General features: G+C 41.4%; 1 protein-coding gene across 4 annotated transcripts in view; it reads right to left on the reverse strand.

The window, feature by feature from the left end:
* Positions 1-15,471, reverse strand: part of dock10 (dedicator of cytokinesis 10) — a 77,951-nt gene that overhangs the window by 4,178 nt on the left and 58,302 nt on the right. For 3 of the 4 annotated variants that reach the window (XM_028572141.1, XM_028572133.1, XM_028572144.1), the window contains exons 26-51: positions 15,192-15,305; positions 14,912-14,983; positions 14,590-14,736; positions 14,280-14,363; positions 14,097-14,193; positions 13,914-13,946; positions 13,496-13,674; positions 12,774-12,890; positions 11,387-11,504; positions 11,157-11,278; positions 10,131-10,245; positions 9,685-9,751; positions 9,236-9,283; positions 6,627-6,728; positions 5,963-6,075; positions 5,750-5,865; positions 4,907-5,044; positions 4,629-4,811; positions 4,420-4,530; positions 4,085-4,300; positions 3,691-3,748; positions 2,889-2,990; positions 2,209-2,315; positions 1,883-2,005; positions 1,622-1,735; positions 29-175 (exon numbers count right to left, since the gene is read on the reverse strand). In XM_028572141.1, the coding sequence (XP_028427942.1) occupies positions 29-175; positions 1,622-1,735; positions 1,883-2,005; positions 2,209-2,315; positions 2,889-2,990; positions 3,691-3,748; positions 4,085-4,300; positions 4,420-4,530; positions 4,629-4,811; positions 4,907-5,044; positions 5,750-5,865; positions 5,963-6,075; positions 6,627-6,728; positions 9,236-9,283; positions 9,685-9,751; positions 10,131-10,245; positions 11,157-11,278; positions 11,387-11,504; positions 12,774-12,890; positions 13,496-13,674; positions 13,914-13,946; positions 14,097-14,193; positions 14,280-14,363; positions 14,590-14,736; positions 14,912-14,983; positions 15,192-15,305 (2,943 nt within the window). The remainder of the gene's footprint in view (positions 1-28; positions 176-1,621; positions 1,736-1,882; positions 2,006-2,208; positions 2,316-2,888; positions 2,991-3,690; positions 3,749-4,084; positions 4,301-4,419; positions 4,531-4,628; positions 4,812-4,906; positions 5,045-5,749; positions 5,866-5,962; positions 6,076-6,626; positions 6,729-9,235; positions 9,284-9,684; positions 9,752-10,130; positions 10,246-11,156; positions 11,279-11,386; positions 11,505-12,773; positions 12,891-13,495; positions 13,675-13,913; positions 13,947-14,096; positions 14,194-14,279; positions 14,364-14,589; positions 14,737-14,911; positions 14,984-15,191; positions 15,306-15,471) is intronic. The other variant, XM_028572148.1, reaches the window with a different exon arrangement.

A 15,471-nucleotide genomic window follows, 5' to 3' on the forward strand; every position in this document is an offset into this window, starting at 1 on the left:
CTTTAACAGGCCAAATTCTGTCACCTACCTTATTGGAGTCCTGGATCATCTTGACATTATCGGCTCCAAACTTGTCTGAGTAGAGTTTGAGTAATCTCTGGGAGATTTCCGACAGCCCTGTCAGCTTTGGCTCTTTGTAGATGAACTCTTTGCTCTCCTCCTCCTCAAAGAAACCCTACCAGAACAGACACACACATGCGCACATTAATTAGCAAAGCCAACAGGCTTGTTACATGTATGCGTGGGGTGTTTGTGTGTATGCAATGCAAGTTTAATATTTAGATGTGTTTGTTTTTGCTGTCACAACAAGCTGTATACACATCAGCGTAGTTTTATGTTGCCCCCTAGGGATTTCTTGAGTCACTGGTTGTACACAAAGGCCATAACACGTGTTAGAACAACTCAGCCCTAACAAGGTGTCAGTGTTAAGTTCTTGATGGGAGAGTTCAGAGGACATATTCAAAGCAGCATTGGAGGCAAATGTCAAAGGTGATTGAGGTTATCTTCCTGTCCACTGTGGTTGTTTGACAACAGCTCTCCTTCATGTTTAGAGGGGAAACAACTTCATCACTGGAGATTATAGGAGCACAGCAAGCTTGACACAAACCCTTCCAAGGGTAAGAGCAGCAGAGGTTAATAGTGGTAGAAGGGGAAGAGAGGTAAAAGTGGTTAGCACTGAGGAAAATGGAAAATTAAAGACATACAAAACTTACCGCGATCTTGATATAGAATATATTTTAAAAAAGGAAGAAAAGAGCAGACAGAAAAAATTAAGGACACTGACTCAGTTAAAAAAAGAAATGTCGTTATCTTTCCATCTCCATGCCTCACTGACAAGACGTTGCATTTCTCTCCTCCTTTTCTTCAAAAGTGAGAGGATTACATATTCTCATTATCAGATTTTTAAACTTTACTTGAGAGCTCTGAAATCCCAGCATGGAACTATTATCTGCTCATTAACCAAATAGGAAACTGTGTCAAGGATCCAGGTTCTTAAAAAACAAGCTCAAACTGCACAGTACTTTTTCACTGATAAAGCCAGGGACTCAAAGATATATCAAATATGTTTTTACCATGTTTAAAGAATAAGTTCACCCATACAGTATAACAAGAAACAAAGTTTTTTACAGAGGTATTGAGATCTTCACCACTAAGACTTCTTCCATCTTGGTTTGACACACTTAAAGCATTGAAAAATGACATTGGAAAAACTAAACAGCAAAGTGTCTTTTCTCTTTCTTGCAGAAACGGTGTCCTATTTTATGCAAAGTAGCATCATTAATGAATAGAAGTGTTTCCATTGAGTTCCCCCAAAATCAAACAAAAGAAAAACCATTGTGGGTTGTTGAATAAGACATGTGTTTGCCAAGTTGAAGTTTCCTCGAGCTAACAGGAGGTATACAGTATTTTACTAGTCACACCTACATGTTTACATTTTGGTCTTCATACTGGACCACTACATTTAATTGTATGGTAAAGACACTGGGTACCAAATTCTGTCAGCCGAATCTGTCGGCGATAGAGTTTTAGTTACTGCTGTTATGCTGTGGCAGAAGCAATGTGTGTGTACAGACGTGCCTGTATAAGTGTGTGCTGTCTGCAGTAATGAAGTGTCGCTCACCTGTCCATAGAAAGCTACACGGTAGTAGCGACCGAAGAGACGCTTCTCTGAGTTCACCACCTCAGTCACCTTCAGGTAGGAGCGATGGATGTCATAGTACAGCTCTGACAGCCTCTGTGGGCACACACCAACACACATGTAAGGTTAAACTAAGCTCAGTTTGCATGCACACACACACACACACACACACACACACACACACACACACACACACACACACACACACACACACACACACACAGTGGAAGGGTTAACAGTTACCTTAAAATCCCTTCTCTTTTCAAAGACAGCAATCACAGGTTTGTTGATGTCAGCGATGAGCTCATATCTTTCTGACTTCCACAGGTAGTCCACGCACAGCTCCAGCTGATCTACCAAAGTGTCCTACACAGTACAGCAGGACACTTGTTAGAGAGAAAGACTGCAACCCAGTTGCAATTATTGCAATTCCAATAGGGCATTGAACTAAACAAGGATCTTCTCAAATTTGCAAAAAATGATTATGATCACGAAATGCTACTTTTGGTAATTTGTGAAGTTAAAGGTGTTGTTCACCACACTGTTCAGCATTAAAGGCTAACACTGACCTCAGTATAAGGCGTGTCTTGTGTACCAGTGTCTTCCTTCATGGCACCCTCCTCCTTGACATTAGGGCTGATGCACATAAACGCTGCCCAACCCATAGAGAATGACGCTGGGGTTTCAAAAGGGACATCAAGGCAGGTTAGCGAGTAAAAAGATATCAACTTACCCTACAGTTACAGAAACACAAACATGCTTGTAAAAAAAATACAAGATGTATTACTGTTTCACAGCATTCGTCATAAGTCGTACCATTTTTGCAGACTACATTAAAAACGTCAAAAGTGAGCGTGCTTCATATCAAACCTCAGTTACACTGAACATCTTATCCAGTGAGATGTGAGGGAACAGTGAAGGTCAAACAGTGACAGTATTAAGTGATAACCTGACACAATTCCATATCATTAAGGCAAAAACAGTGCGCATCAAAACATTTAACTGCAGAGTAGAATACACAGTGTAGAAAACCTGAAATTGTTTTACGATTTGAACTGGCACCTGACAACCTAATGTCCCTTCAATCCAAACCATGTCCACTTGTCAATATCAACACCTTCCGCCCAGTTCCAAGAGGTCTAAAAATGTCAGTGTACACCCACTCCCTCCCACACTCCCTTCTCTCTCCATACTTATTTTCTAAACTCCCAACCCCACCACCCAGCGGGCCCCAGGCGCACACACTCACTGTCTTGATCTCGGGAGGTAGTTAGTAAGGAGCTACAGTTAAAGACAGGGCTTTCTTCAGGGGACACAGTGGACATCCTGGCCTTGTCAGCTCTCCAGTAGCCTGTTTGGTAGGAGGGGAGGAGGAGGACGAGGTTTACAAAGTCCACTTGCTTTTGCTTTTTATGCTAAAGGACAAGGCTCAAAACTCTGCTGTGCTGCTGGCATGCTATGCAAAATATTAGCACACAGGCTCCGTGCGTAAAGTGCATGTGAAAAGATGTCTGACACGTACAGTAAGAGATAGACACATGCTGTAGTCTAAATGAGGAAGCACATGTAAGAACAAACAGATCTGCAGATAGAGGAACATGCAGCACAGCAAAATGTGAACTTCTACTAGAAGTCATGAACGGGAATGGTATTTGGATGCAAAAGCCGGTTCTATACAACTAGTTGGCAGCATGGGAATCCATCTTCATTCCCCATGAGGACCCTAATTAATTACTTTCCACCACACAAAGACACACTAAAGTCACAAGCGTGCTCACTTTCAGGCATACACATCAACCCCCATGACGAGACGGAGGACTGATGCCTGAAAGTTCCAGTAATTTACAGAGAGTTGCGATGACCATGTTAGCAGAGAGAAAGAGAGTTTGCGGATTGACAGAAGATGGCTGTGATCTCACTTTCTGGTTAGAAGTTACCATGTCTGCAAAGATTCGCACACAAGCAGCAATTTCAAGTATTTGAGCATACGTAAACACACGCAAACCATGCTGCAAAACGTCAAGTCACAGTGGCAGCAAGTGTGCACTAACCTCTCCTCTTCAGTGATTCAGCGATCAGGGCTGAGATGTGGATGTAGCACATGGCAGCCTGATGGGAAAGTCAGACACATTACCATTACATTTAATTCACGCTTGAATCAAAAAAAGCACTTTGGGAAGTTTCTGAATGCTCTTTGCTCTTTATTTATTTTTTTATTTCTATCTCTATTTTTTAATTTAATTTAATACATAATATGTACATATACTTATATTGTTTATACCTATACTTATATTGTTTAATATTCCATTTAGAGAATGTGTGATGTGCACCAACAAACACTGAAAACAAATTCCTTGTATGTGTTAAAAAACATACTTAGCAATAAAACCCATTCTGATTCTGATTCTGAAGTAAGATCGCCCTGAAAAGTAGAACATATATAACCTCTGAGAGATCGCCGTTGCGGACGTGAACCTTGGCCATGCTCTCCAGCCAGGTGCACCGAAGCTCGGGGGTGCTGGCGTAGGAGTTAGCCAGACTATACTGAAGATCCACCAGCATCTCTGGATCCTTCTCATGCTCCTTCATTTGGGCTGTAGCCATCAGAACCGTTCTGATCCGTTTGGTCAGGTCCTTTACCTCAGCAGGGAACGGAGTGTTCTGCAGAAAAAAGTGTTATGAACATAATTTCCTTTTGAACAAGAAAGTAGAATGAAATACCCCTATAAATTATAATCAATGCTAATAAAGCTGTGATATAACCCTAGAACTGGCGATACCTTGAGGGGTGCATCTCCGTTGGCAAAATTATTGATGATAGCCAGGGACTGCTGAAATCTCGAGCCTCCAATGCCAGCATCTGCTATCAACTGGCTCACTGCCTTGATAACCTGATGTTGAAAGAGGAGTATGGAGTGAGGACAATGTCCTGCTGAAACAACTAATTAACAAAACACACAATACTAAACTTGTATTTGGTCTCACTGACCTGCAGATGTGAGCGGACTATTGACTTGCCCTTGGTAAACTCAAAGTTTTTTCTCATGAAAAAATACAGCAGGGCAGCTGCCTCCGTCTGGGTGGAGCTGGAACGATGGTTACAGCACTTGAGGATCTCATAGCACAGACAGCCACACAGGTCTGCCTTACCCTGGAAGAATGCATTGGGGAACTACATGTACAGAAAGAGATGAAGATGAAACCACACGAGAAAAATGATTGGAATCTTCACTTTGATGTTGTATGTTTACATGAAGCTTGATGGACCTTTTGTACAAAGAGCCTCAGTCCAGCGAAGATATGCCGTAGAGTGGCGGTTGATTGGTTGATCTGGAAGAAGAGCAAGTAGGTGTCCAGCACCTTCTTCATAAGTGCATTTTGTCCTTCATCCAGCAACAGCTGCTTCTGTATAGAAGGATATAAGAAGAAAAAACTAATTTGACTATCAAAGTTTCACCAGGCAACTTTTTTTTCCTAACTGAAAGGTTTCACACAAAAAGAGTTTTTTAAAACAGTGATTCTTCTAGCCACCAGATGGCAGTAGAGTAGCATTGGTTTGGCTTTAGAATATACATGAAATATATGTGCATAAAAAATAATTTGGACATAAAGATTTGTACAAAAAAAATGTGTGTTGTTTATTGGTATGATTGTGCAGATGTTAGACTTGTTTTTGTTGTTTTTTATCAAGAAACAGAAACAAAAATGTGATTTGAAAACTCCCTGTTAAATTTTATAGTTACAAAGCCAAAATGTAACTTTATTATTTAATTTTTGACAAGGAGAGTAATATGAAAAAAAGAGAAGAGCCAGGGGGATATGATGGTGTGATACACAACCTTGAAAATGGTGCAAAAGCCGCATTTAAACAGATCTGTACTCATGTAGTACATGTGATTGTCAATTCCAAAAACTGAGTCCAGATTAAACATAATATTAATGAAACTTCCTATGAAATCCAGAGGCTCATACAATACATATCGTAAATACAGCACATAACATAAATGAAAATATATTCCCCTTAACGAAAGAAGAAAAATAGATGACACACAGTAACTGTGTACTGTGAAAATGTAGTTTCAGGCTGTAAACTATGAAAGGACCACAGACCTTGTGATGGTGAACAAAGAGCTCCAGTACATCCAGCACAGTGAGGGCTACCTCAGTGGACATGTTTGCTTCAATATCTGTAGGACTCAGGGTGTCTCCTTCTTGAATATTCCCATCTGAAAACAGATAAAAAATAACTCACATCCATCTCAGTAACTTTATATTCATTTCAGTCAAAATCTGTGTGTGCGCGTTTGTGTGTGTGTGTGTTACCTGTCTCCATCATGTGCAGCAGCTTTGGGTTGGTTAGAGCATTCTTGCCCCTGATGATGGGCATGGTTTGGGAGCGAGCATGCCGGTGACCGTCCCCTCCAGATGATGCCATCCTGGAGGCAACAACAGGGATCGGCAGTTGGTGTCAATCACGGTTCAATCACATTACGTTTTATCTAATACTTGTTTATATTATACTGCAGTAAATGTACTACTAAACTGTAGGCCAACCATCTCTGGAGATTTTGAACATTTCAGAAGACAGGCAAAATAAATGGCATCTATGTCCCAAGGACATGCTGTTATTGGGAGTCTATTAACACATGGTAGTAAAGAGACTGAGACTGACAAATCACACAAAACACTGCAGGTATGAGGAGGGGCATGCTGATAACAGAGTTACAGTCTATAACATGGAAACACACGGTGGTCACATCAATGATGATTACAAACAGGACGAGAATGTATTTATCTAAATCTGTATTAGAGGAGGCTTGAATCTGTATTCAAGCAGACTGGAGTTTCTTGCCAGTAACTATTTACATTTTAAGCCAGATCTCACAGACAGCATTAGCATTAAGAACAACTTCAGTAACGAAAGACTCTTTACAGAGTTTAACTCTGTCATCGTGGCTGAGGTATTTTCCTGGTGGAGGGTGATTACCATTGTGGGAAGAGGCTTGAGGTGTGGGAGGGGTGGTTAGAGCCCTTCAGGGTGCCATTGGCCTGGGTGGACTGGGCCAGCTTTACTGCCGCTGCTAGCTTCCTGTTCACGAGCCAATCACATCAAAGCTAAAATTAGTTAGTTTAGTGGAGACCATCATTGTTTAGTGTCCATCATTAGTCAGTTATATTAACCGTGTCCCATGCTAATAGTTGAGCATGCCGGCAATCAATAGAAAATTGACCTGATAGTGTTAATGTAAACACTTTGCAAGACAGCACTATTTTTGCACTTTTGTGACCTTGTTGCATATTTACCGCAACTAGGTCATATTGTATTCCTGTAGGCTAAACGAAATGCTAAAAGCATACAGGGTCTCCAATTTGACCTTGGCGTGATGTGAGCGGCTAAAGTCAGAGAGAAAGATCAAACAACTCATATAGAGAGGGAGCTCAGCCAGATGGAAAGGTTAGTGGCGTAACAGAGTCAATGGTTTTAGTTTGCGATTAGTATAATATTGTGTAAATGCTATATCAGTGTTAGTGGGGAGTAGAGGCTCGAGGTCAGCATTAACAGTGGACAGTGAGGAGATTAGGATGTATAGATGTGATGAAAACCAATGGACAGTTAAGCTGCGGCACAAATCAGCTCAGTAACAAACAGATGTTCAACATATTATAGTCTCATGATGCCTACATGAAGCTTGATCGGAAACAACGGCCAATCTACAAAAAGCACATGGTGCCTTGGAAAAGCCAAAAGAAAGAGGACACAACTACTGTGTAAGCCAATCAACACAGAGCTCATTAAGCAGCAGGTGGAGTCCAGCCAATCATGAAGCAGGGCGTGGACAGAGGGTTACAAGGTTGACATGCAACATCAATAAGGCACATGTGTTACGGAATGTAAAGAGCAAACATACAGCATCAGCATGAGTAATACAGCATAATACAGAAAGGGTTACTTGATGCAACAGAACATCAATAAATGTGCAATTACACTGACAATCCATTAACAGCTGCAGCATGCCCGGAGGGGGGAGCAGGGGTGGGGGGGGGGGGGGGGGCATGAGGCATGCACTGTGGTGGAGACTACAACAGCAAGGTCGAACATGGAGAAAACATACAGTTCATTTATCAATGAATTCATAAATTTAGCTTATTTCTAAAATATGGCTCAAGTTAAGAAAGTGAGGCCCCCTGCACCAACACAGACAGAAACACGATAAGTTAGAAGAATGTCTGGGATTAAACTGCAGCATTGCTGGCTAACTTAAAGGACAGACAACATGTTTTCTCAATCAGCTTCTTATGAGCGTTGGAACTATACAAGAACACACAATTTTCAACCACATTTTGAACAGTTTGGGTTATTTTACATTGTAGATTTCTGTGTTTTTGTCTGTTCTCTTCTTAACAGTTTAAAGTGGGCGGTTATAAAATGAACGTCCATACGTACACCAATCAGGATTTCTATTAAATTTGATCAAACCACATCAAGTTTTATTGTTGCTTTAATCAACAATATTTAATACAATAGAGAAATATTTAAAATGTGCGACCAAGTTTTCAGCAGGGGCTTCAATGATTGTTGTCTGATAACTGGACTGGCTGACTGACTGCCCTCCTTGCTTGCTTGCTGGCTGGCTACACACTGCTAGTGTAATTTATGTCTCCTGAACTTCAATGGGTGCCCACACTGACTCAGAAAAAGAGCTAACAGAGAGAGACACTGAGACAGACACAGGCGTAAGACTGTGAATCCCCCATGGCCTGGTATTACAGACGAATGTTAAGTAGCTAGCAGCCCCAGACAGGCTCAACTGAGTCTGAGAGCGCTAGTTAGGCTTCCAGCTATCTTTACTTTGTGAATTCCTCCATACACAGTAAAGCAGTGTGTTCTCCCAGCCTTTTGTTGGCTTACATCTCAGTATCTTATTGCTGAAAGGAAAAAGAGACCTAATTTAATTAGCTGGGAGGAACCAGAAGATGGAGGAGTCTACCGGTGCCAACGGCACAGCTCCAGTAAGAGCGCGCACACACACACACACACACACACACACACACACACACACACACACACACACACACACACACACACACACACACACACACACACACACACACACACACACACACACACACACACACACACACACACACACACACACACACACGATAACAACCCCCAGCCTGTGCTTGCCAACTACTACAGTACAATATCCAGCAGTGCTTTTCTCTCAACAGTAAGATCCAGGAGTTCCCCCTCCCCCTCTCTTCCTTTTCTTCCCCCCTTTACCTCTTCCCCTCTTGAATCTCATCCCTGAGTGTGCACATGCATACAGAACACATATTAGTATTTCTGCCTGACTGTGTCTGATTCATTTATGTGCGTGTGTCTGTTTGTGTGTGGCTGCATTTGCACATTTGTGCATTTGTGTGTGCGCATGATTATATGAATTATGTGGGTGGGGGTGTTAAGACCTTTGGCTGCGTCATGTATGTTGAGTTAATAAGCTGTTTCCATATATGCTGCATTATAATAAATGCATGTGAATGTGACCTGGTCCACCTCTTTGTCAGAGAAAGCAGTGAGTAGCACACACTCACCTGGCTATGTGACGCTTTCCGAGGAACCTGAAGTGCTGGAGACACAGCCTGAAGAAAGGGAAAATGCAACACTGTCTCAGGTGAATGGGGAAGGTTTGCTTGTTTTTATGTATTTTGTAAGTTAAGAACATAGGACAAATGAGATGCATGTGATCAAACTGAGTTGCAACAGAAAAGTCTGGATGCTGACACAAACAGGAAACAGGCAGTTAATTATCTGCACTGTTCGGTGAAGTAGGAGCTCTCATTGGAATTACAGTCTGTTTTTCTTCTCTCTCTCGCTCTTGCTGTGTCATTACTTTCATCTGTTCCCTTCTGGCTACATTCTTCCCCTTTCTTCTCCTCTCATTCCCTGTGAGTTTCAATGTTGTTTTTTCTCTTACAGTATCAGTAGTCAGCCTAAAAGGAGCTGTGGTTATACTCTGCAATGAAAAAAGAAGAGAACTTACTCCAGGATGTTAAAGAAGTCTGAGATCTCCTGGTGAATGGCCCGGTGCCAGTAGGACACCAGCACATCTGGAAACAGGGAACAAAACACTTCATGTAACATACCGTGGCAGATTTCCAAAATAGCCAGCCAGGTGCCGATGAAAATTTTCATAGAGTCAGTATATTTCATACACAAATGGTATTCAGTAAGTGATTGAGACATGGTTCAAAAGGTTACTGATAAGTGTTTTACCCTGCAAAGTGCATATATCTTGTGTTCGCTGTATTAGAATAATTCAATAAAAGAAAAAACAACAACTATTGTCTCAATCTTCTGGGCCTCTGATGATTACATGTAGTAGAATAGTATTAACGCTAACCCTTTAATAGCATTTAAACACGTTTCGACAAGGCTCTGGACTGGACTGTGTGAATCCTCTGTATATATGTTTGTATCATTTCTTACCCTCAGATATGGTTTTCATGATGTGCAAAAAGCACATGAGGAGACTGCGGGTCTCCGCCTGGTCCAGCTTGTCACAACGAGAACCGTAGCCTATGAGGGATTGCGGCCGTGCAAACTAAGGAGAAACATCCAGACAGAAAAACAGTCCGAGATCTACTGTTAATACTGAGGTTGTAACTGTGGCCACTGAGGTTGTGTCCTCAGTATTTTTTATGTGAATCTGTGGGTTTTAGAAACCTGGAGGGAAACTTAAGATATAATGGCTCGTGTTGTATTTTCAGATTAAATTTGACTACTTTTAGGCCAAAAAATAATACATGAAAAAAGGCCTGAGGAACTCCCTGCCAAAATGTTATTCCAGGAAATGTGGAGAAGGTTTGGAAACATAACTTATACCTTCATGTTGGGAAACTAAATTTACAGAAAATATGACCAGACAGTTAACATTATAAATTAAATATGAGAAATATGTATAAAAATGTAATTAAGAGTGTATTTAAAAGTATTTAGGTGTTGTGGCAGTGGAGGCTGTTGAAGGGACTAATGGCTGTATTATGTCTTCTTTATTTATTATTTGGCCATTTCTTTGGCTTTATTACATAGTATAAAGAGATGACAGGAAGTGAGGAGAGAGAGATGGGGGCAGACAGGCAACAAAGGTCCCCTGCTGGACTTCAACATTGCAATTACATGATTAGTCCACCAGGATGGCCCAACTTCAGTATTTCTTTAGCTGGTATTAGAGCAGTGTGCTAAGTCTGATTGTCCACCATCAGTGGTAAAAAATGGAAGCCAATGGAAGTCTGTTTGTTTCTGCATATTCCTCTTTCAGAGATCTATATAGAATGTGGAATTAATTATGAATGCCTAACAATTAAAAAGATGCACAATATATAACACATACAACAAATGTATCTGAATGAGTGAAGATCTGCCTGCTGCTCCTCTGTGAGACTCAGAAATAAAGACCATATGGAGACATGTCATAACACAGGAAGTGATGGCTGTTAACTCCTCTTTTCTCACCTTCTCACATCCGTCCATTTTCTCACTGTTCCTGTCACTGTTGCTAGGGTTGGAGTCCACGCTGATCAGAGAACCCCGAGAGTCGGCCTGGTTACCTGTGGCAACTGCCAAGGACGAGAAGGCTGGTGTGGAGGGGGGGAGGGGTGTCAGCATCAATGTCCTCATTCACATCTTTTTATATAGACACTCGAAAATAGGCAGCTACATACAAGCACGTCACGCGCGGTTACCTGTGATGGAGTTTAGAACTTCTTTGGAAAAGGAGGCATCTACAGAGTTGCCATGGCGAGTAACAGGAATCGCCCCTCCCGCCACTCCCCCTCCTACACTGAGGTCGTCTCGAGAGCCCTGATGCAGACAGGGGAGAGGACTCATTTAGACCATCTAAGTCTTATTTTATAATTCAGACTATTATTTATTATTTATATATATATATATATATATATATATATATATATATGTGTGTGTATTGGATAGTTATTCAGACACAACTATACAACAGCATCTATGAAGGCAAGCAACACAAGTCTCGTGCAGTGTCATCATGTAAAAATATTTAACTGAAATGATCCGATTATTACTATTTTTACCTATTTCATAATGAAAGTCAACATTCAAAGTTTATAATCGACCATTGCATTACTGTTCCTCCAGCTCAACTTGCACGACGATTCATATACAGTATTCATGAGCACACAAAGTTTTGTTTACTACTAGTTTGGAAATCAAATGGAAAAGGACAGACAGAGACAGAAAGTCAACATGGGCAGCATCCAGCAAGATCGCATAGTTTAGGTGATATTCCTGCAGTCAGTGCAAACCTATAACAACTAACAATAATAGCCTGTGCTGCAATGAATGGTACAAAAAAGAATTCCAGCTGGGAAAGTAAAACAGAAAAGAAATGCATGTATAGTACATGATAGCATAATTGTTGTTAAAATGACAGGGATAAGTTGTGTTTAGCAGAATCTACAATCATTGCAATTCAGTAGGTAAATGGACTGTATTTATATAGTGTTTTTCTAGTCTTTACGACTACTCAAAAAAGCGCTTTTACATTGTACCATTCACACATACTCATACACTGTGGCAGAGGCTGCCATACAAGGTGCCACCTGCTCATCAGATAAACATTCTTACATTATATTACCTGTCATTTAGCTGACGCTTTCATCCAAAGCGACTTACAGTTGCTACATATGTCAGAGGCCGCACACCTCTGGAGCAACTATGGGTTAAGTGTCTTGCTCAAGGACACATTGGTCAATGTATCGCAGTGGGAATTGAACCCAGAGCTCCCACACCAAAAGCATGTGTCATATCCACTGCACCATTCATACACATTCACACGCCGATGGCCCAACGACACTTTGACGTGGGACTGCAGGGCCAAGGATCGAACCACCAACCTTCTGATTGGCAGGTGACCGCTTTACCACCTGAGCAACAGCCGCCCGTAACATCATATGTGGTAATAACTAAAAGGAATGAAAGCCAAAACTATGAAAATAAGACCAATGTTTTACAAACACTGCAGGAAATGTATGCACACAGTCAACCTTTACAGTATGCAGATAGTCAATCAATCATTTCATCTTTCATCTCGACTCTTACTTGGTCACTAGAAGTGAAGTAGATGGGGAAGAGGTCCCTGAGGAAGAATCTAGGCATGTTGTCCAGGATCAGGCCATACAGAGGCAGGTAAAGAGATGCAATCCTGGCCTGCTTCTCCTGGGAGGGCAGCCAATGAAAGGGGGTATCACATTTTAAAATTTTACATCCATTGCCATTACCTTGTAATGCCCCAACAAATCAACAATCTCTTTGATTTAGAAAGCTAGTAATGATATATTTATTTTGTTTGCAAAGTCCTCACACCCTGGCAAGACTTTTATTACAAATAAACTAAAATGAAACATCTATATGTCTACAGTCTTTGGGTAGCCCATCGAAAATATGCAATGTGCAAATGCAATTACATAATATTCGATATGTCCTCCTTCCAAGAAAATGTTGTTGCCTTTTTACGAAACATAATTTTCCTTTTATTTCGCAGACATTTGGTTTTGACTGCCTTGACTACAGCCCTGCTGTTGTGTTGTGGTTGGCGGTATTTGGTTCTGTTTAACAGAGGGCAGATTACTGACTCAATCTGATCTGGACACTTCCCAGCATTCATTAAGACATCGTCTCTGCCTCTGGCAGCTGCTACGAACAATCACATGTCAGTCTGTATGTGTTATGTGTGAGTCACATAGGAAGAATTTCTACTGTGAGCCTAGACTTATTGTCCATGTCTTTTAGTTTCCTCCCGTGTAAACATGTGTTCTGGCTACCTTGGTGGCATAGCGTGCATCCAGGGAGTGTTTGGCCATGAGCGTCTTCAGGGTGGCCAAGGCTACGTGTCTTAGGTCCTGCTCGTCCTGGAGTGCCAGCCCCAGTTCCCGTAGCAACAGGCCAGTCAGGAAGTGCTTTCTGCAGAACTCTCCAGTCAGGTTGTACTCAGGCACCGACGCTGAAGAGATACAGCATAAAAGATTCACATTTTAAATGGAAATTAACTGAGCTGCATGTGATTTAAATAATGCTCGTGCCAATATTTGCTTTCCATCAGGGAGTTAATTCATCTGTTTCTAAATAAAAATCTGGTTACAGTGAGTAAATAATGTGACAAGCCAATTCTCCATGAATTTCATTATCACCATACCACAGTAGCACACGCAACATAACAAAGGAATGAGTGAACATATTTACCATGAGTACTTTGTGGCTCTAGGGATGCATGGTCTGACATGGACAAACAGTCAGAGAAAATGACAGGAAGAGAAAGAGAGGAAGACAAAATGTTAATAGACAAATGAGAGTGAGAGCTACTTGATGTATGATAGTTACCACATTAACACAGGTGTAACTCGAGGGTATGACTCGGGCTCTTACCTGTGATGCGAGCAGAGGGTAACGGCAGGCTGAGAGGAATGTAGTGTTCGTGGTTACACACCTCTCTCAAGAATTCAAATTTCAGCTCGCACAAGACCTATCAGACACAAAAAATTATTGCATTGTACATATATGTTTCTAGTTGCACTTTAATACTGTTCCCAATGAAGGTGATTTGTGTACCTTGCTGTCAGTAGCGGTGATCATGTTTATGTAGTTGCTAATCAGTTTGAATGTGAAGCCTCTGTCCATGAGGGTAAAGCAACGCTGCAAAGAGACAGACAGAGACATCAGCTAATAAGACAGTGAGAGACAGCTACAACTGTAAATGGAAACTATTTCCGTTTACAGGCTGTTTATACAATTTGTATTGATCCCTCCTAGTGCAATTTACAGTAAGCACAGTATGTTCACATGTTGTCACACTTTACTGGGTCTTTTTTTCATTTAATATTATCATTTAAATCCATGAGATAACACATTTTGCTCCCACCTTGACAAAAGCTGCCACAGCTAAGTTGGCACTGCGTGTCTCTTCTGCCAGGTCTTTGTTTTTCCAGAAGATGTGTTCGGACACCGTCTCCACCAGGGTCTCCACGCGGCTCAGGTAGGATGAGGGGAAGCGCTGGGGCCTCGGAAGCTGTAGAGACCCGGAGTCAGCATAACATCTTATATATAATCGTACACTGTGTCCCAGGTCAGATTATACAAATGCAAAGGAACTATACTGAACCAAGAATATGAAGTGGTTAAACATTGTGATGTTTTCAGGAATGGGAGACTCCAGGGACCAAAAGTAGAGTATGCCACCTTACCTCTACCTTGTCAGACTCGACCAGATGTTGGGCCATGGATTTGACAATCAGCTCAAAGAAGAACCAGCAGAACTGAAACCAGGAGAGGTCAAAGCAAGATTAATCTTGCACCAATATGTATCTGCCTAATTACCTCCAGCATATAAACAGATGAGGCACACGTGATTTTGTTTGCGAGGTTTGCACTGATTTACCCTACTTTTCTCTAGGACCTGAAAAAGTTAAGTTTTAAATTTTAGAATAAATAAACAAAATAGTAGGTATTAGGAGAGAGACAAACCTTCAGGACATTCCTGACTGCTGCCTGCTCATTACTCTTGAGGTCAAAGGTCATCCCCTTAGCCAGCTCCTCGTGAACTGTCCTGAAGCCGTGGGCCTCAGACTTGAACACATACTACACACAGGGAGAAGGGGAGAGGAGTTTGTTAAAGGTGCATACTAACAAATCTTTTTATTATCGACTCATCTTTTTTTAATGATTTTTGGGGCATTTTCTTCTTTTACTGGAAAACAACAGTAGAGAGATAACAGGAAAGGAGGAGAATTACATGCAACAAAGA

Source organism: Perca flavescens, chromosome 3 (genome assembly GCF_004354835.1).
Source record: "Perca flavescens isolate YP-PL-M2 chromosome 3, PFLA_1.0, whole genome shotgun sequence".
In the NCBI taxonomy this organism is placed as follows: domain Eukaryota; kingdom Metazoa; phylum Chordata; class Actinopteri; order Perciformes; family Percidae; genus Perca; species Perca flavescens.